Source organism: Hyla sarda, chromosome 1 (genome assembly GCF_029499605.1).
Source record: "Hyla sarda isolate aHylSar1 chromosome 1, aHylSar1.hap1, whole genome shotgun sequence".
Taxonomy (NCBI): domain Eukaryota; kingdom Metazoa; phylum Chordata; class Amphibia; order Anura; family Hylidae; genus Hyla; species Hyla sarda.
In genome coordinates, this window is record NC_079189.1 from 276,995,014 (window position 1) to 277,009,751 (window position 14,738).

At 41.8% G+C, this 14,738-nt stretch overlaps 1 protein-coding gene across 3 annotated transcripts in view; it reads left to right on the plus strand.

Moving 5' to 3' along the window:
- NFIC (nuclear factor I C) overlaps positions 1-14,738 on the plus strand; it is a 293,718-nt gene that overhangs the window by 175,196 nt on the left and 103,784 nt on the right. For all 3 annotated transcript variants that reach the window (XM_056572735.1, XM_056572744.1, XM_056572724.1), the window contains 2 exons: positions 11,282-11,353; positions 13,193-13,267. In XM_056572735.1, coding sequence (XP_056428710.1) covers positions 11,282-11,353; positions 13,193-13,267 — 147 coding nt within the window. The remainder of the gene's footprint in view (positions 1-11,281; positions 11,354-13,192; positions 13,268-14,738) is intronic.

The following is a 14,738-nucleotide window of genomic DNA, read 5'->3' on the forward strand; positions in this document are numbered from 1 at the left end:
GTACTTAAGGACCCAGGGCGTAAACTTACGCCCTGGCGGTTTCCAGTCCCTGCCGCGCGCCGGGCAGAGATCGGAAGCGGATGCCTGCTAAAATGCTTCAGCAGGCATCCAGGGCAAATGCCGAGGGGGGCCATGTAGGCCCCCCATGTCGGCGATCGCCGCAAATCGCAAGGGAAATCGCCCTTGCGATCTGCGGAGATACCGGGCTGATCGGGTCTCTGGGACCCGACCGTCCGGTAATTTTGCATGATTCCGGCTGTCACAGACAGCCAGGACCATGCTGTCCTGGCTGCCACCTCCTCCGGTCCCCTGCGATCCGTTGGTTAGTTAACCGACCAATCGCAGGGGGGGCGGTTACTTCCTCCCATCCTGCCCGGCCCCTGAAAGTCCGGATAGGACGGGGGGAAGACCGGAGGACGGGGCGGGGGAGTGCTGGGGCCTGGCCCCGGTACTTACCTCGTCCCTGGAGACCCGGATCCCAGCGATGAAGGCGGCGGCGACAGGTGAGTGGATCTTCAGCCGCGGTCGGGCCCTTTACAGCAATGCACGTCGCCGTAAAGCGACATGCAATGCTGTAATGGGACCCTGTATACTACAACTCCCAGCATGCCCAGACATGCTGGGAGTTGCAGTTTTGCAACATCTGGAGGTCCACAGTTTGGAGACCACTGTGTCCTTCCAGATGTTGCAAAACTACACATCCTCAGCATGCCCTTACTGTCCAGGCATGCTGGGAGTTGTAGTTCTGTAACATCTGGCCCTTCAAATGTTGCAGAACTACAACTGTCTGTTTCCTAACTCAGTGTTTCCCAACCCGTGTGCCTCCAGCTGTTTCAAAACTATAACTACCAGCATGCACTGATAGACTGTGCATGCTGGGAGTTGTAGTTTTGCAACAGCTGGAGGTTTCCCCCTGTGAATGTACCAGGTACATTCACATGGGCAGGGGGCTTACAGTGATTATCAGGCTGCAAGTTTGCGATGCAGCAAATTTTGCGAGGCAGCTTAAACTCGCAGCGGGAAACTCGCTGTAATCCCCCGCCCGTGTGACTGTACCCTAAAAACACTACACTACACTGCCACAAAATAAAATAAAAAGTAAAAAACACTACATATACACATACCCCTACACAGCCCCCCTCCCCTCCCCAATAAAAATTAAAAACGTCTGGTACACCACTGTTTCCAAAATGGAGCCTCCAGCTGTTGCAAAACAACCACTCCCAGTATTGCCGGACAGCCGTTGACTGTCCAAGCATGCTGGGAGTTTTGCAACAGCTGGAGGCACCCTGTTTGGCAATCACTGGCGTAGAATACCCCTATGCCCACCCATATGCAAATCCCTAATTCAGGCCTCAAATGCGGATGGCGCTCTCACTTTGGAGCCCTGTCGTATTTCAAGGCAACAGTTTAGGGACACATATGGGGTATCGCCGTACTCGGGAGAAATTGCCTAACAAATTTTGGGGGGCTTTTTCTCCTTTCACCCCTTGTGAAAAGGAGAAGTTGGGGTCTACACCAGCAAAAATGTGAAAGTTGGGGGGAAACACATTTTAGTGAAAAAAATTATATATTTTTTTTACATATGCAAAAGAAGTGAAACACCTGTGGGGTATTAAGGCTCACTTCATTCCTTGTTACGTTCCTAAAGGGGTCTAGTTTCCAAAATGGTATGCCATGTGTTTTTTTTTTTTTTTTTGCTGTTCTGGCACCATAGGGGCTTCCTAAATGCAACATGCCCCCCAAAAACCATTTCAGAAAAACGTACTCTCCTAAATCCCCTTGTCACTTTTTCGCTTCTGAGCCCTCTACTGCGCCCGCCGAACACTTTACATAGACATATGAGGTATGTGCTTACTCGAGAGAAATTGGGCTACAAAAATAACAATCCATTTTCTCCTTTTACCCCATTTTCTCCTTCACTTTGCTGCTATTCCTGTGAAACACCTAAAGGGTTAAAATGCTGACTGAATATAATTTTGAATACTTTGGGGGGTGCAATTTTTATAATGGGGTCATTTGTGGGGTATTTCTAAGATGAAGACCCTTAAAATCCACTGCAAACCTGAACTGGTCCCTGAAAAATTGTGATTTTGGAAATTTTGCGAAAAATTGGAAAATTGCTGCTGAACTTTGAAGCCCTCTGGTGTCTTCCAAAAGTAAAAACATGTCAATGTTATGATGCGAACATAAAGTAGACATATTGTATATGTGAATAAAAAAAAAAATATTTGGAATATCCATTTTCCTTACAAGCAGAGAGCTTCAAAGTTAGAAAAATGCAAAATTTTCAAATTTTTCATCAAATTTGGGGATTTTTCACCAAGAAAGGATGCAAGTTACCACACAATTTTACCACTATGTTAAAGCAGAATATGTCACGAAAAAACAATCTCGGAATCAGAATGATAACTAAAAGCATTCCAGAGTTATTAATGTTTAAAGTGACAGTGGTCAGATATGCAAAAAATGGCCGGGTCCTAAGGTGTAAAATGGCTGGGTCCTTAAGGGGTTAAGTTACACCCCTTTTATTTTCTGCTTACAATATCTTTACCACAACTCAGTCCCACCTGAGGATGAGATATGAGGATTAGAAATGAGGATTAGATATGGGGACGGGATATGAGGATTAGAAATGAGTATTAGATATGGGGACGGGATATGAGGACAAAATAAAAGGACGGGATATGAGGTTGAGATATGAGGAGGGGATTTGGGGTCGTGATATGAGGATTAGATATGGTAACGGGATATGAGGATGAGGAGGGGATATGGGGTCGGGATATGAGGAGGGGATTTGGGGTCAGGATTTAAAGACAGGATATGAGGACAAAAGCTTCCTCATTTGTTGCTTTTCCTTCCCCACAAGGATAAGGTAGGCAGCTAGTATATGCATAAAGGAACAGAGAAAAGCACAGTAAATAAATCTAGAAGTGCAGCAAAGTAAAGGTATAGTAACAATAAATGTTGCCATATGCTGGAGGTGGCACGCCGTCTATAACTTCATGTATAGTTAACTTGACATGGATTTCAATACCAGCTTCATTTACTACCATATTAAAGTGGTACTCCCGTGGAAAACTTTTTTTTTAAATGAACTGGTGCCAGAAAGTTAAACAGATTTGTAAATGACTTCTATTAAAAAAATCTTAATCCTGCCAGTACTTTTTAGGGGCTGTATACTAAAGAGAAATCCAAAAAAGAAATGCATTTCCTCTGATGTCATGACCACAGTGCTCTCTGCTGACCTCTGCTGTCCATTTTAGGAACTGTCCAGAGCAGCATATGTTTGCTATGGGGATTTTCTCCTGCTCTGGACAGTTCCTAAAATGGACAGCAGAGGTCAGCAGAAAGCACTGTGGTCATGACATCAGAGAAATCCAAAAAGAATAGCATTTCCTTTGTAGTATATAGCCCCTTAAAAGTACTGGAAGGAGTGAGATTTTTTAATAGAAGTCATTTACAAATCTGTTAAACTTTCTGGCACCAGTTGATGTAAAAAAAATAAAAATAAAAGTTTTCCACGGGAGTACCCCTTTAAGTTTCCCAGTGAGAATCTGGATAGATAGCCTGACTTTCAAGGGTTGGAGTGTGTTCCATTTGATATTATAACTCATATGTAACCACTTAATTATGGATTTTTTTTTTCTTGTTCTTGTTTTTGTTTTATTTTTTACTATGGTAACTGACTGTCCTCATAGTGTCTTTTTTTTTTACTATACTTATGAAAGCGATTCTGATATTGTTCTTTATTGCCATATTGTACTTCACATTAGTGGTAAATTTTGATTGATATATTCAACGTTTTTTTGAAAAAAAACTCCAACATTTTCTGCTTGTATGACAAATAGTCATGCAGCCACATCAAATTAATGATTAATTCACATCTACAATATGTCCACTCTATGTTTCCATCATTTGGTAAACATTCTTTAACTTTTTTAGAATGTTAGAAGGTTTATAAGTTTAGCAGCAATTTTCCCGATTTTCAAGAAAATTTTGAAATCAAATTTTTCAGGGATTAGTTCAGTTCTGTAGTGGATTGAAGGGGCCTGTATGTTATTGTTAGATACCCCTATAAATCACCCCAATTGAAAAACTGCACCCCGTAAAGTATTCAGAATGACATTAAGCCCTTAAGGACCCAGGGCGTATGGATACACCCTCAGTTTTTCGATCGTTAAGGACCCAGGGCGTATCCATACGGCGGGGACCGGACCAGGATGACTGCTGATATCTATCAGCAGGCATCCCGTGCAAATGCCCAGGGGGGTCCTGAGATCCCCCCATGTCGGCGATGGCCGCATATCGCCGGTCAATTCAGACCAGTGATTTGCGCCAATTCAGGGTCAATCGGGTCTCTGGTGACCAGGTGACCCGGAAAAAAAGGGTAAATGGGGCTGTCCAAGACAGCCTCATTCACCCTTACCCAGCAGGAGTGAGGTGGCACGGGTGCCACCTCATGATCATTGTCCTGCTGGGCGGAGATCGGTGCCGGCGGGGGTCTCCAAAAAGTGTGCATCTAGCTGTTGCATAACTACAACTCTCAGCATGCACAGACTACCAAAGGGCATGCTGGGAGTTGTAGCAATGTGCCTCCAGCTTTTGCAAAACTACAACTCTCAGCATGCCCTTTGACTGTCAATACATGCTGAGTGTCCTTTGTGTCCTTGTGTTTCGCAACCAGTGTTCCTCCAGCTGTGTCAAAAATACAACTCCCAGCATGCACTGAGAGACTGTACATGCAAAATACTGAGTTAAGTAACAAACTCTCTGTGATGCGCAACCAATGTGCCTCCATCTGTTGCATAACTACAACTCCCAGCATGTATGGTCTGTTAGTGCATGCTGGGAGTTTTAGTTTTGCAACAGCTGGAGGTTCCCCCCGCCCCCCATGTGAATGTACAGGGTACATTCACACGTGCGGGTTTACAGCAAGTTTTCTGCTTCAAGTTTGAGATGCAGCAAATTTTCCCCTGCAGCTCAAACTCCCAGCGAGAAACTCACTGTAAACACTACAAAAACATTACACCCTAAAAACAGTACACTCCACTACACTACACTAAACAAAATAAAAAGTAAAACACTACATATACATATACCCCTACACATTCCCCTCCGGGGGGGGGAGGGGACTGTGTAGGGGTATATGTAGTGTTTTATTTTTTATTTTGTTTTGTTTTGTGTAGTGGAGTGTAGTGTTTTTACGGTTCATTTACAGGGGCGGGGGTTTACAGTGAGTTTCTCGCTCCTTACCTGGTCCTGCATGCTCCTTACCTGGTCCTGCGTGGCTTAAAGATCTGCTGGCGGTCCTGCTGCTGTAACGCCCTCTGAAATAAAGTCGATTTGAAAGAAGACGCGTGAGTGCCCCTTCGGTTTCTTTCTTTTTGTGGATATTGCTGCTATTTTGCCTCTGTGAGGGAGAGCACCACAGGACACTTTCAAGACTAATATCCCCCACCAATGCTGTGCATTTACACACTGTGCTTTGCCGAAGTCTAATTCTCAGTTCACCTGTGCCGGCAGCTTTTCCTTTATGCATTGATAGCAAAACAATAAATACCCACATGTGACCCCATTTTGGAAGCTACACCCCTCATGGAATGTAACAAGGGGTATAGTGATCCTTAACACCCCACAGGTTTTCGAATTTTCGTTAAAGTTGGATGTGAAAATGAAAAAAAAAAATGTTTTTCCTAAATTTTTCATTTTCACAAGGGAGAATAGAAAAATAGCCCCACAAAATTTGTAACCCCATTTCTTCTGAGTAAGAATATACCCCATATGTGGATGTAAAGTTCTCTGCGGGTGCATTACAATGCTCAGAAGAGAAGGCTCGCCATTGGGATTTTGGAGAGAAAATTTGTCCGGAATTGAAAGCCACGTGTGTTTACAAAGCTCCCATAGTGCCAGAACAATGGAACCCCCCCCCCCCCCCACATGTGACCCCATTTTGGAAACTACACCCCTCATGTAATGTAATAAGGGGTACAGTGAGCCTTTACACCCCACAGGTGTCAGACAGATTTTTGGAACAGTGGTCCGTGAAAATGAAAAATGTAATTTTTAATTTGCACAGCCCACTGTTCCAAAGATCTGTCAAACGCCAGTGGGATGTAAATGCTCACTGCACCCCTTATTAAATTCTGTGAGGGGTGTAGTTTCCCAAAATGGGGTCACATGTGGGGGTGGGGGGGAGTCCACTGTTCTGGCACCACGGGGGGGCTTTGGAAACGCTATTGTAAACTTCTATTTCAATCAAATTCTCTCTTCAAAAGTTCAATGGTGCTCCTTCTCTTCTGAGCATCGTAGTTCGCCCGCAGAGCACTTTACATCCACATATGGGGTATTTCCATACTCAGAAGAAATGGGGTTACAAATTTTGGGAGTTTTTTTTACTTATTACCCCTTGTGAAAATGAAAGATTTGGGGGTAACACCAGCATTTTAGTGAAAAAAAAATCTCATTTTTAATTTTCACGTCCAAATTTAGCGGAAATTTGTCAAACACTTGTGGGGTGTTAAGGCTGACAGTACCCCTTTTTACGTTCCTTGAGGGGTGTAGTTTCCAAAATAGTATGCCATATGAGTTTTTGTTTTCTGTTCTGGTACCATAGGGGCTTCCTAAATGCAACATGCAAAAACCATCCCAGAGTTATTAACTCCTTAACGAAGAAGGACGTATATTTACGTCCTTCGCCGGCTCCCGCGATATGCCGTGGGGTCACGCGGTGAACCCGCATCATATCAGGTCGGTCCCGGCAGCCATCAATGGCTGGGACCCGTGGCTAATACAGGACATCACCGATCGCGGTGATGCCCTGTATTAACCCTTCAGGCCGCGTCTGAAGCGAAAGTGATACTATCCCGGCTGCTCAGTCGGGCTGTTCGGGACCGCCGCGGTGAAATCGCGGCGTCCCGAACAGTTTACAGGACACCGGGAGGGACCCTACCTGCCTCCTCGGTGTCTGATCGGCGAATGACCGCTCCGTGCCTGAGATCCATGCATCCATCCATCCATACATGCAAGTGATCTGTGTAAAAGATCAGTGTATGTAATGTTACAGGCCACTATGGGAGCTATAACATTGCAAAAAAAGAAAAGTTACAAAAAAGTGTTAATAAAGATCATTTAATCACTTCCCTAATAAAAGTTTGAATCACCCCCCTTTTCCCATAAAAAAAATAAAACAGTGTAAATAAAAATAAACATATGTGGTATCGCCGCGTGCGTAAATGTCTGAACTATAAAAATATAATGTTAATTAAACCGCACGGTCAATGGCGTACACGTAAAAAAAATTCCAAAGTCCAAAAAAGCGTATTTTTGGTCACTTTTTATACCATTAAAAAATGAATAAAAAGTGATCAAAAAGTCCGATCAAAACAAAAATCATACCGATAAAAACTTTAGATCATGGCGCAAAAGATTGAGCCCTCATACCGCCCTGTAGGTGGAAAAATAAAAAAGTTATAGGGGTCAGAAGAGGGCATTTTTAAACGTATAAATTTTCCTGCATGTAGTTATGATTTTTTCCAGAAGTACAACAAAATCAAACCTATATAAGTAGGGTATCATTTTAACCGTATGGACCTACAGAATAATGATAAGGTGTCATTTTACCGAAAAATGCACTGCGTAGAAATGGAAGCCCCCAAAAATGACAAAATGACATTTTTTCTTCGATTTGGTCGCACAATAATTTTTTTTACCGTTTTGCGTGGATTTTTGGGTAAAATAACTAGTGTCACTGCAAAGTAGAATTGGTGACGCAAACAATAAGCCATAATATGGATTTTTGGGTGGAAAAATGAAAGGGTTATGATTTTTAAAAGGTAAAGAGGAAAAAACGAAAATGCAAAAACTTAAAAACCCTGCGTCCTTAACCCCTTAACGACGCAGGACGTATATTTACGTCCTGCGCCGGCTCCCGCGATATGAAGCGAGATCGTGCTGCGATCCTGCATCATATCGCTTCGGTCCCGGCGCTCATCAACGGCCGGGACCCGCGGCTAATACCACACATCGCCGATCGCGCCGATGTGCGGTATTAACCCTTTAGAAGCGGCGTTCAAAGCTGACCGCCGCTTCTAAAGTGAAACTGAATGTATCTCGGCTGCTCAGTCGGGCTGTTCGGGACCGCCGCGGTGAAATCGCGGCGTCCTGAACAGCTGATCGGACACCGGGAGGGCCCTTACCTGCCTCCTCGGTGTCCGATCGACGAATGACTGCTCCGTGCCTGAGATCCAGGCAGGAGCAGTCAAGCGCCGATAATGCTGATCACAGGCGTGTTAATACACGCCAGTGATCAGCATAGGAGATCAGTGTGTGCAGTGTTATAGGTCCCTATGGGACCTATAACACTGCAAAAAAAAATGTAAAAAAAAAGTGTTAATAAAGGTCATTTAACCCCTTCCCTAATAAAAGTTTGAATCACCCCCCTTTTCCCATAAAAAAAATAAAACAGTGTAAAAAAATAAATAAATAAACATATGTGGTATCGCCGCGTGCGTAAATGTCCGAACTATAAAAATATATAATTAATTAAGCCGCATGGTCAATGGCGTACGCGCAAAAAAATTCCAAAGTCCAAAAAAGCGTATTTTGGTCACTTTTTATACCATTAAAAAAATGAATAAAAAGTGATCAAAAAGTCCAATCAAAACAAAAATCATACCGATAAAAACTTCAGATCACGGTGCAAAAAATGAGTCCTCATACTGCCCTGTATGTGGAAAAATAAAAAAGTTATAGGGGTCAGAAGATGACATTTTTAAACGTATACATTTTCCTGCATGTAGTTATGATTTTTTCCAGAAGTGCGACAAAATCAAACCTATATAAGTAGGGTATCATTTTAACCGTATGGACCTACAGAATAATGATAAGGTGTAATTTTTACCAAAATATGCACTGCGTAGAAACGGAAGCCCCCAAAAGTTACAAAATGGCGGGGTTTTTTTTCGATTTTGTCGCACAATGATTTTTTTTTCCGTTTCGCCGTGCATTTTTGGGTAAAATGACTAATGTCACTGCAAAGTAGAATTGGCGACGCAAAAAATAAGCCATAATATGGATTTTTAGGTGGAAAATTGAAAGGGTTATGATTTTTAAAAGGTAAGGAGGAAAAAACGAAAGTGCAAAAACGGAAAAACCCTGAGTCCTTAAGGGGTTAAGGGGTTAATGCTTAAAGGGGTACTCCACTGGAAAACTTTTTTTTTCCAAATCAACTGGTGCCAGAAAGTTAAGCATATTTGTAAATGACTTCTATTTAAAAATCTTAATCCTTCCATTACTTATCAGCTGCTGTATGCTCCACAGGAAGTTCTTTTCCTTTTTGAATGTCCTTTCTGTCTGACCACATAGCTCTCTGCTGACACCTCTGTCCATTTTAGGAACTGTCCATAGTAGAAGCAAATCCCCATAGCAAACCTCTCCTGCTCTGGACAGTTCCTGACATGGACAGAGGTGGCAGCAGAGAGCACTGTGGTCAGGCAGAAAGGAAATTCAAAAAGAAAATAACTTCCTGTGGAGCATACAACAGCTGATAAGTACTGGAAGGATTAAGATTCTTTAAGAGAAGTAATTTACAAATCTGTTTAACTTTCTGGCTCCAGTTGATTTAAAAAAATGTTTTCCTGGTGGAGTACCCCTTTAAAGTGATAGTGGCCAGATGTGCAAAAAATGGCCAGGTCCTTAAGGAGAAAATGGGCTGGGTCCTTAAGGGGTTAAAGAAGTTTATTAACCCTTTAGGTGTTTCACAGAAATGAAAGTGGAGGCGGAATTAAATTTTTTTTGTAGATTTTCCATTTTAATAAAACTATTTCTGGAACACAGCAGGTGTTGACAGAGAAATGCAACTCAAAATTTATTCCCCGAATTATTTTGTATTTGGAAACATCCCATATGTGGCCTTTGTGCGCTACAGGACTCACATACAGGCCTCAGACATGAAGGAGTGCTGTGTGGATTTTGGGGCCTCTTTTTAGTTTAGGATATTTTTCTGGCATCATATAAAGAGGCCTTAGGGTTCAAAAATATTTTTGAGTGACAAGTTGACACTTTCATTGGTACCATTCTAGGGTACATGTGACATTCTGATGTTTTTTTTACTTTATTTTTTATGAAGTGGTATAAATGAAAAAAAAATCTATTCTACAGTTGTTATTTATAAAAAAAATTTAGGTCGTTTGTCATGTCATTTTTAATATTTTACTTGCTGAGTACCCGGCGCTGCCCGGTTTTTCCTACCTTATCCTTGTTGGGGAGGACAAGCAACAAAGGAGGAAGCTTTTGTCCTCATATCCCATGCTTAAATCCTGACCCCATATCCCCTCCTCATTTCCTGACCCCAAATCCCCTCCTCATATTCCAACCCTATATCCCCTCCCCATATCCCGCCCTCATATCTTGATCATATCCCATTTTCATATCCCGTCCCCATATGCTGTCCCCATATCCCATTCTCATTTCCCGTACTCATATCCTGACCTCATATCGCGTCCTCTTATCCGTCCTCATATCCCGTCCTCACATCTAATCCTCATATCCCATTCTCATATCCTGTCCTCATATATAATCCTCATTTCTGATCTTCATATCCTGACCTGATATGCAGTCCTCATATTTCGTCCTTCTATCACTTCCTCATATCCTGTCCTCATATATCGTCCTCATATCTAATCCTCATTTCTAATCCTCATATCCCATCCTTAGGTGGGGCTGCGTTGTGGTAAAGTTATTGCAAGCTGAAAATAAAATAGGTGTAGCTTAAAGGGTGGGCTTGTCTTTTCTAAGATGGAGCATGGAATGCGGGAACGGTGTGGCTTGTCAGCCGGACTGACGCATTCACCAGGAGATGCAGAGCGGAGCTTGTGAAAGCACCAGAAATTCTATATAATTGCATGGGATTTTAAACAAAAACCCCATTCTTCATATATGGGGGTAGGTTAGGGGTTAATTTAGCTATTATATATTTTTTATTTGACATATAGATAACATGTAACCAAGTATTATTGAAATATCTCCAGCCGTACGGAAGTTATGCTGGAACATACATTTCCCATAGATATGCATTGGACTTTAAACAAAAACTCCAACCCTCGTGAATGAGGGTATGTTATGGTTAAATTAACTATCCTATATTTTTAGTGGACATAGAAGTAACATGTGAACGAGTATTATCAAAATATCTCCAGCTGTTTGGAAGTTATGCAGTAACATTCACTCTGTAGTAGTTTCCTTTTTTAATCTACAATTTACTGTTACTTTTGTATTGCAGACTCAGAGCAGGATAGCAGCCCTCGTACAGCTATTGGCTCAGATCTAGAAGACACTAAACCGATCAATTTGGGTAAGTGAGTGCTGGTGTGATGCCTGGTAATATCATTCAGCTGTTTGTGATAGAAATGTATTTAATGTAGCACTTATGCCATGATTGAGTAGCTCCCTGTTGTCCTGTGATCGTGCGATCCTTACATCCCCTCAGAGAAGACACCACACACCTATGGTTCATGTGAACTCAGAACATAAACTGATTTATTGAGGTAAAACAGCAATTTTCATATCCCCCTCCCAAGGCATGAGATAAAACTGTTTTGAATCCCACTCTCGCTCAAGGCAGGTTACATGACATTACAAATTCCATTGCCCTTAAAAGGCAACATTAAGTGCTGTGAGCCTGTTGTTTCTGGGTAGAGTCTACGCAGGGGATGGTGGGAGACACAGTTATGGCACACAACCATGGGGCAGTGGACCTTAACCCCTTAACCATCAAGGATGTATATTTACGTCCTTGGCCGGCTCCCGCGATATAACGTGGGGTCACACGGTGACCCTGTGTCATATCGGGTCGGTCCTGGCATGTATCTGAAGCCGGGACCCGGGGGTTAATAGCGTGCGGCAGCGATCGTGGTGCCGCGCGCTATTAACCCTTTAGACGTGGCATTTAAAGTTGAACGTCACGTCTAAAACTAAAGTGAAAGCTGCCCGGCTGCTCAGTGGGGCTGATTGGGACCACCGCAGTGAAAATGCAGTGTCCTGATCAGCTGGGACACGAGCGGAGGTCCTCTTACCTGCCTCCGGCGTGTACCTTTGGCGATTGATTGCTCCAAGCCTGAGCTACAGGCTTGAGCAATCGACCGCCGATAACACTGATCACTGCAAAGCTATGGCTTTGCTGTGAACAGTGCTGGCAATCAGTGTGTGCAGTGCTATAGGTCCCTATGGGAGCTATAACACTGCAAAAAAAAGTGCAAAAAAAAGTTAATAAATGTGATTTAACCCTTTCCTTAGTAAAAGTTCAAATCACTCCCCTTTTCCCATAAAAAAAAAACACACCATGTAAATAAAAATAAATATAAAACATATGTGGTATCGCCGGGTGCATAAATGTCCGAACTATAAAAATATATCATTAATTAAACTGGACGGTCAATTGCGTACGTGCAAAAAAAATCCAAAGTCCAAAATAACGTATTTTTGGTCGCTTTTTATATCATGAAAAAATTTATAAAAATCGATCAAAAAGTCCGATCAATTCTAAAATAGTACCGCTAAAAACTTCAGATCACGGCGCAAAAAATGAGCCCTCATACCGCCCATACGCAGAAAAATAAAAAAGTTATAGGGGTCAGAAGATGACAATTTTAAACGTATAAATTTCCGTTGATGTAGTTATGATTTTTTCCAGAAGTATGACAAAATCAAACCGATATAAGTAGGGTATCCTTTTAATCCCATGGACCTACAGAATAAAGATCAGGTGTCATTTTTGCTGAAAAATTTACTGCATAGAAACGGAAGCCCCCAAAATTTACAACATCGCGTTTTTTTCTTCAATTCCGTTGCACAATGATTTTTTTTTCCGTTTCGCTGTAGATTTTTGGGTAAAATGACTGATATCACTGCAAAGTAGAATTGGTGGCGCAAAAAATAACTCATGGATTTTTAGGTGCAAAATTGAAAGGGTTATGATTTTTAAAAGGTGAGGAGGAAAAAACGAAAGTGCAAAAAACGAAAAACCCTCAGTCCTTAAGGGGTTAAAATGTTGCAAAACTACAACTCCAAGCATGCTGAGAGTCTTCTTTTGCAACATATAAAGGGCCACAGTTTGGAAACCACTGTTCTAAGTGTATTCATCCACATGTATTCTATGCCTCTGAGTCCAGTCACAGCTCTTTTGTCTCTGCAGATATGACAGATTTCCAAGAGAGTTTTGTCACTTCTGGTGTTTTCAGTGTGACAGAGTTGATTCAAGTATCTAGAAGTGAGTACCAATATTTCTGCATTTCACAATTTATTGTATCAGTGAAAGAAGTGAATTACATTATAAATTCTTGTATTTATACGTTAAATGAGGAATTTGTGAAGACGTGTGTTTCACACATGCATGTCATATTTTTCATAAAAGGGATTTGTTCAGCCCGTTCTGGGAAAAGTTCTGGGATAACTTAATTCTAGCAAATCTTTGTTATTCTGGCCTAAGTTGTCTAGTGGGCAGTCTTACCGAATGATTAAGAGAAATCTGTGTATAATTGTGCATAGTAAGAACTATCAATCACTAAGCAGGAGTGCCCATAAGACTTACATAAATTACCTGGCATTTTTCCTCCAAAATTATATTGAAATCTATTGGACTGCATTTTCAATGTAACAGGCCCCATAATTAAGACCCATACCTTTTAAATCACACTAGGAACGAGTTGCACAGCTTGGCTCCTCCCATTAAGCCATATATTAATTGTGTAATTTGTGTATTAGTGCAGTTTTGCATGTGAAACACTGGCTATGATGCTTTAATATTTGGCCCTGCAACAGAAATCAATTTACTTATAAGTAAGCTCTACCTTTAGCCAATTGTTCAATGTCTGAATAAAATGCACATTTCATGACTGAATGCATACTACATTGCCTGCACTTATTTGCTGGTACAGGATAATAGTGCTGGTGACGCTAATTCCAATGGTGGCAATATTCTCGAGTTATGGACAAAAATGAAAATATCTAAATGAGTATCGTTGGTGCAGTGGGGACTGCACCAAGGTGCACTCTTATTAAAACGAGCCACCCCCTGCCCCAGCTCTGTGCCGTATCCAATGGAAGTATCCTGTATCACAGAGCCAGTGCAGCGAGCATAACAGTGCATCAAGGGGCTAGAAATGCCCCCATATTAAATTTTTTTTTTTTTAAATCATAACTAGGGAACATCACTACCGATCAGAAAAAGGTAAAAAGCGTTTGAATCAGCCTCACCTGCACTATTATCCCCTATTAGCAGGTTAGTGCTGGTGACAGATTCCCTTTAAAGACCATCTGGCAGGTATAACAGAGAGCTTTTCTTATTGTGACAGGATTTGGCTAAATTCCCTTTTTTCACAGCCATATACAGCTGTTTAAAAAATATTTACCCTACAAGGCATATTTTTATACAAGTTGAGTTGAAAAGTGCAGTATTTGCTTTTAGTAAAGTTAGGGCTACAGAGCCTTGAGCTATCCTCACCATATCTAAGCCTCTCCTTTATGTGATTGTTGTACCTGGTAGTCCAGGGTTAACACTAATTTGTCTCAATCTTCTACAGTCCTTGAGTAGAATTATTATACTAGTATACCGTTTATACGAATGGCTATGGCTCAGTCTTCTCATGTAATCTTGCTCTTTCCTGTTATGCAGTTTGTGGCTGGCATATTGGAATGCATCACTTAACTATTAGTTTCTACTGCCATGTTAGGTTTTAGTG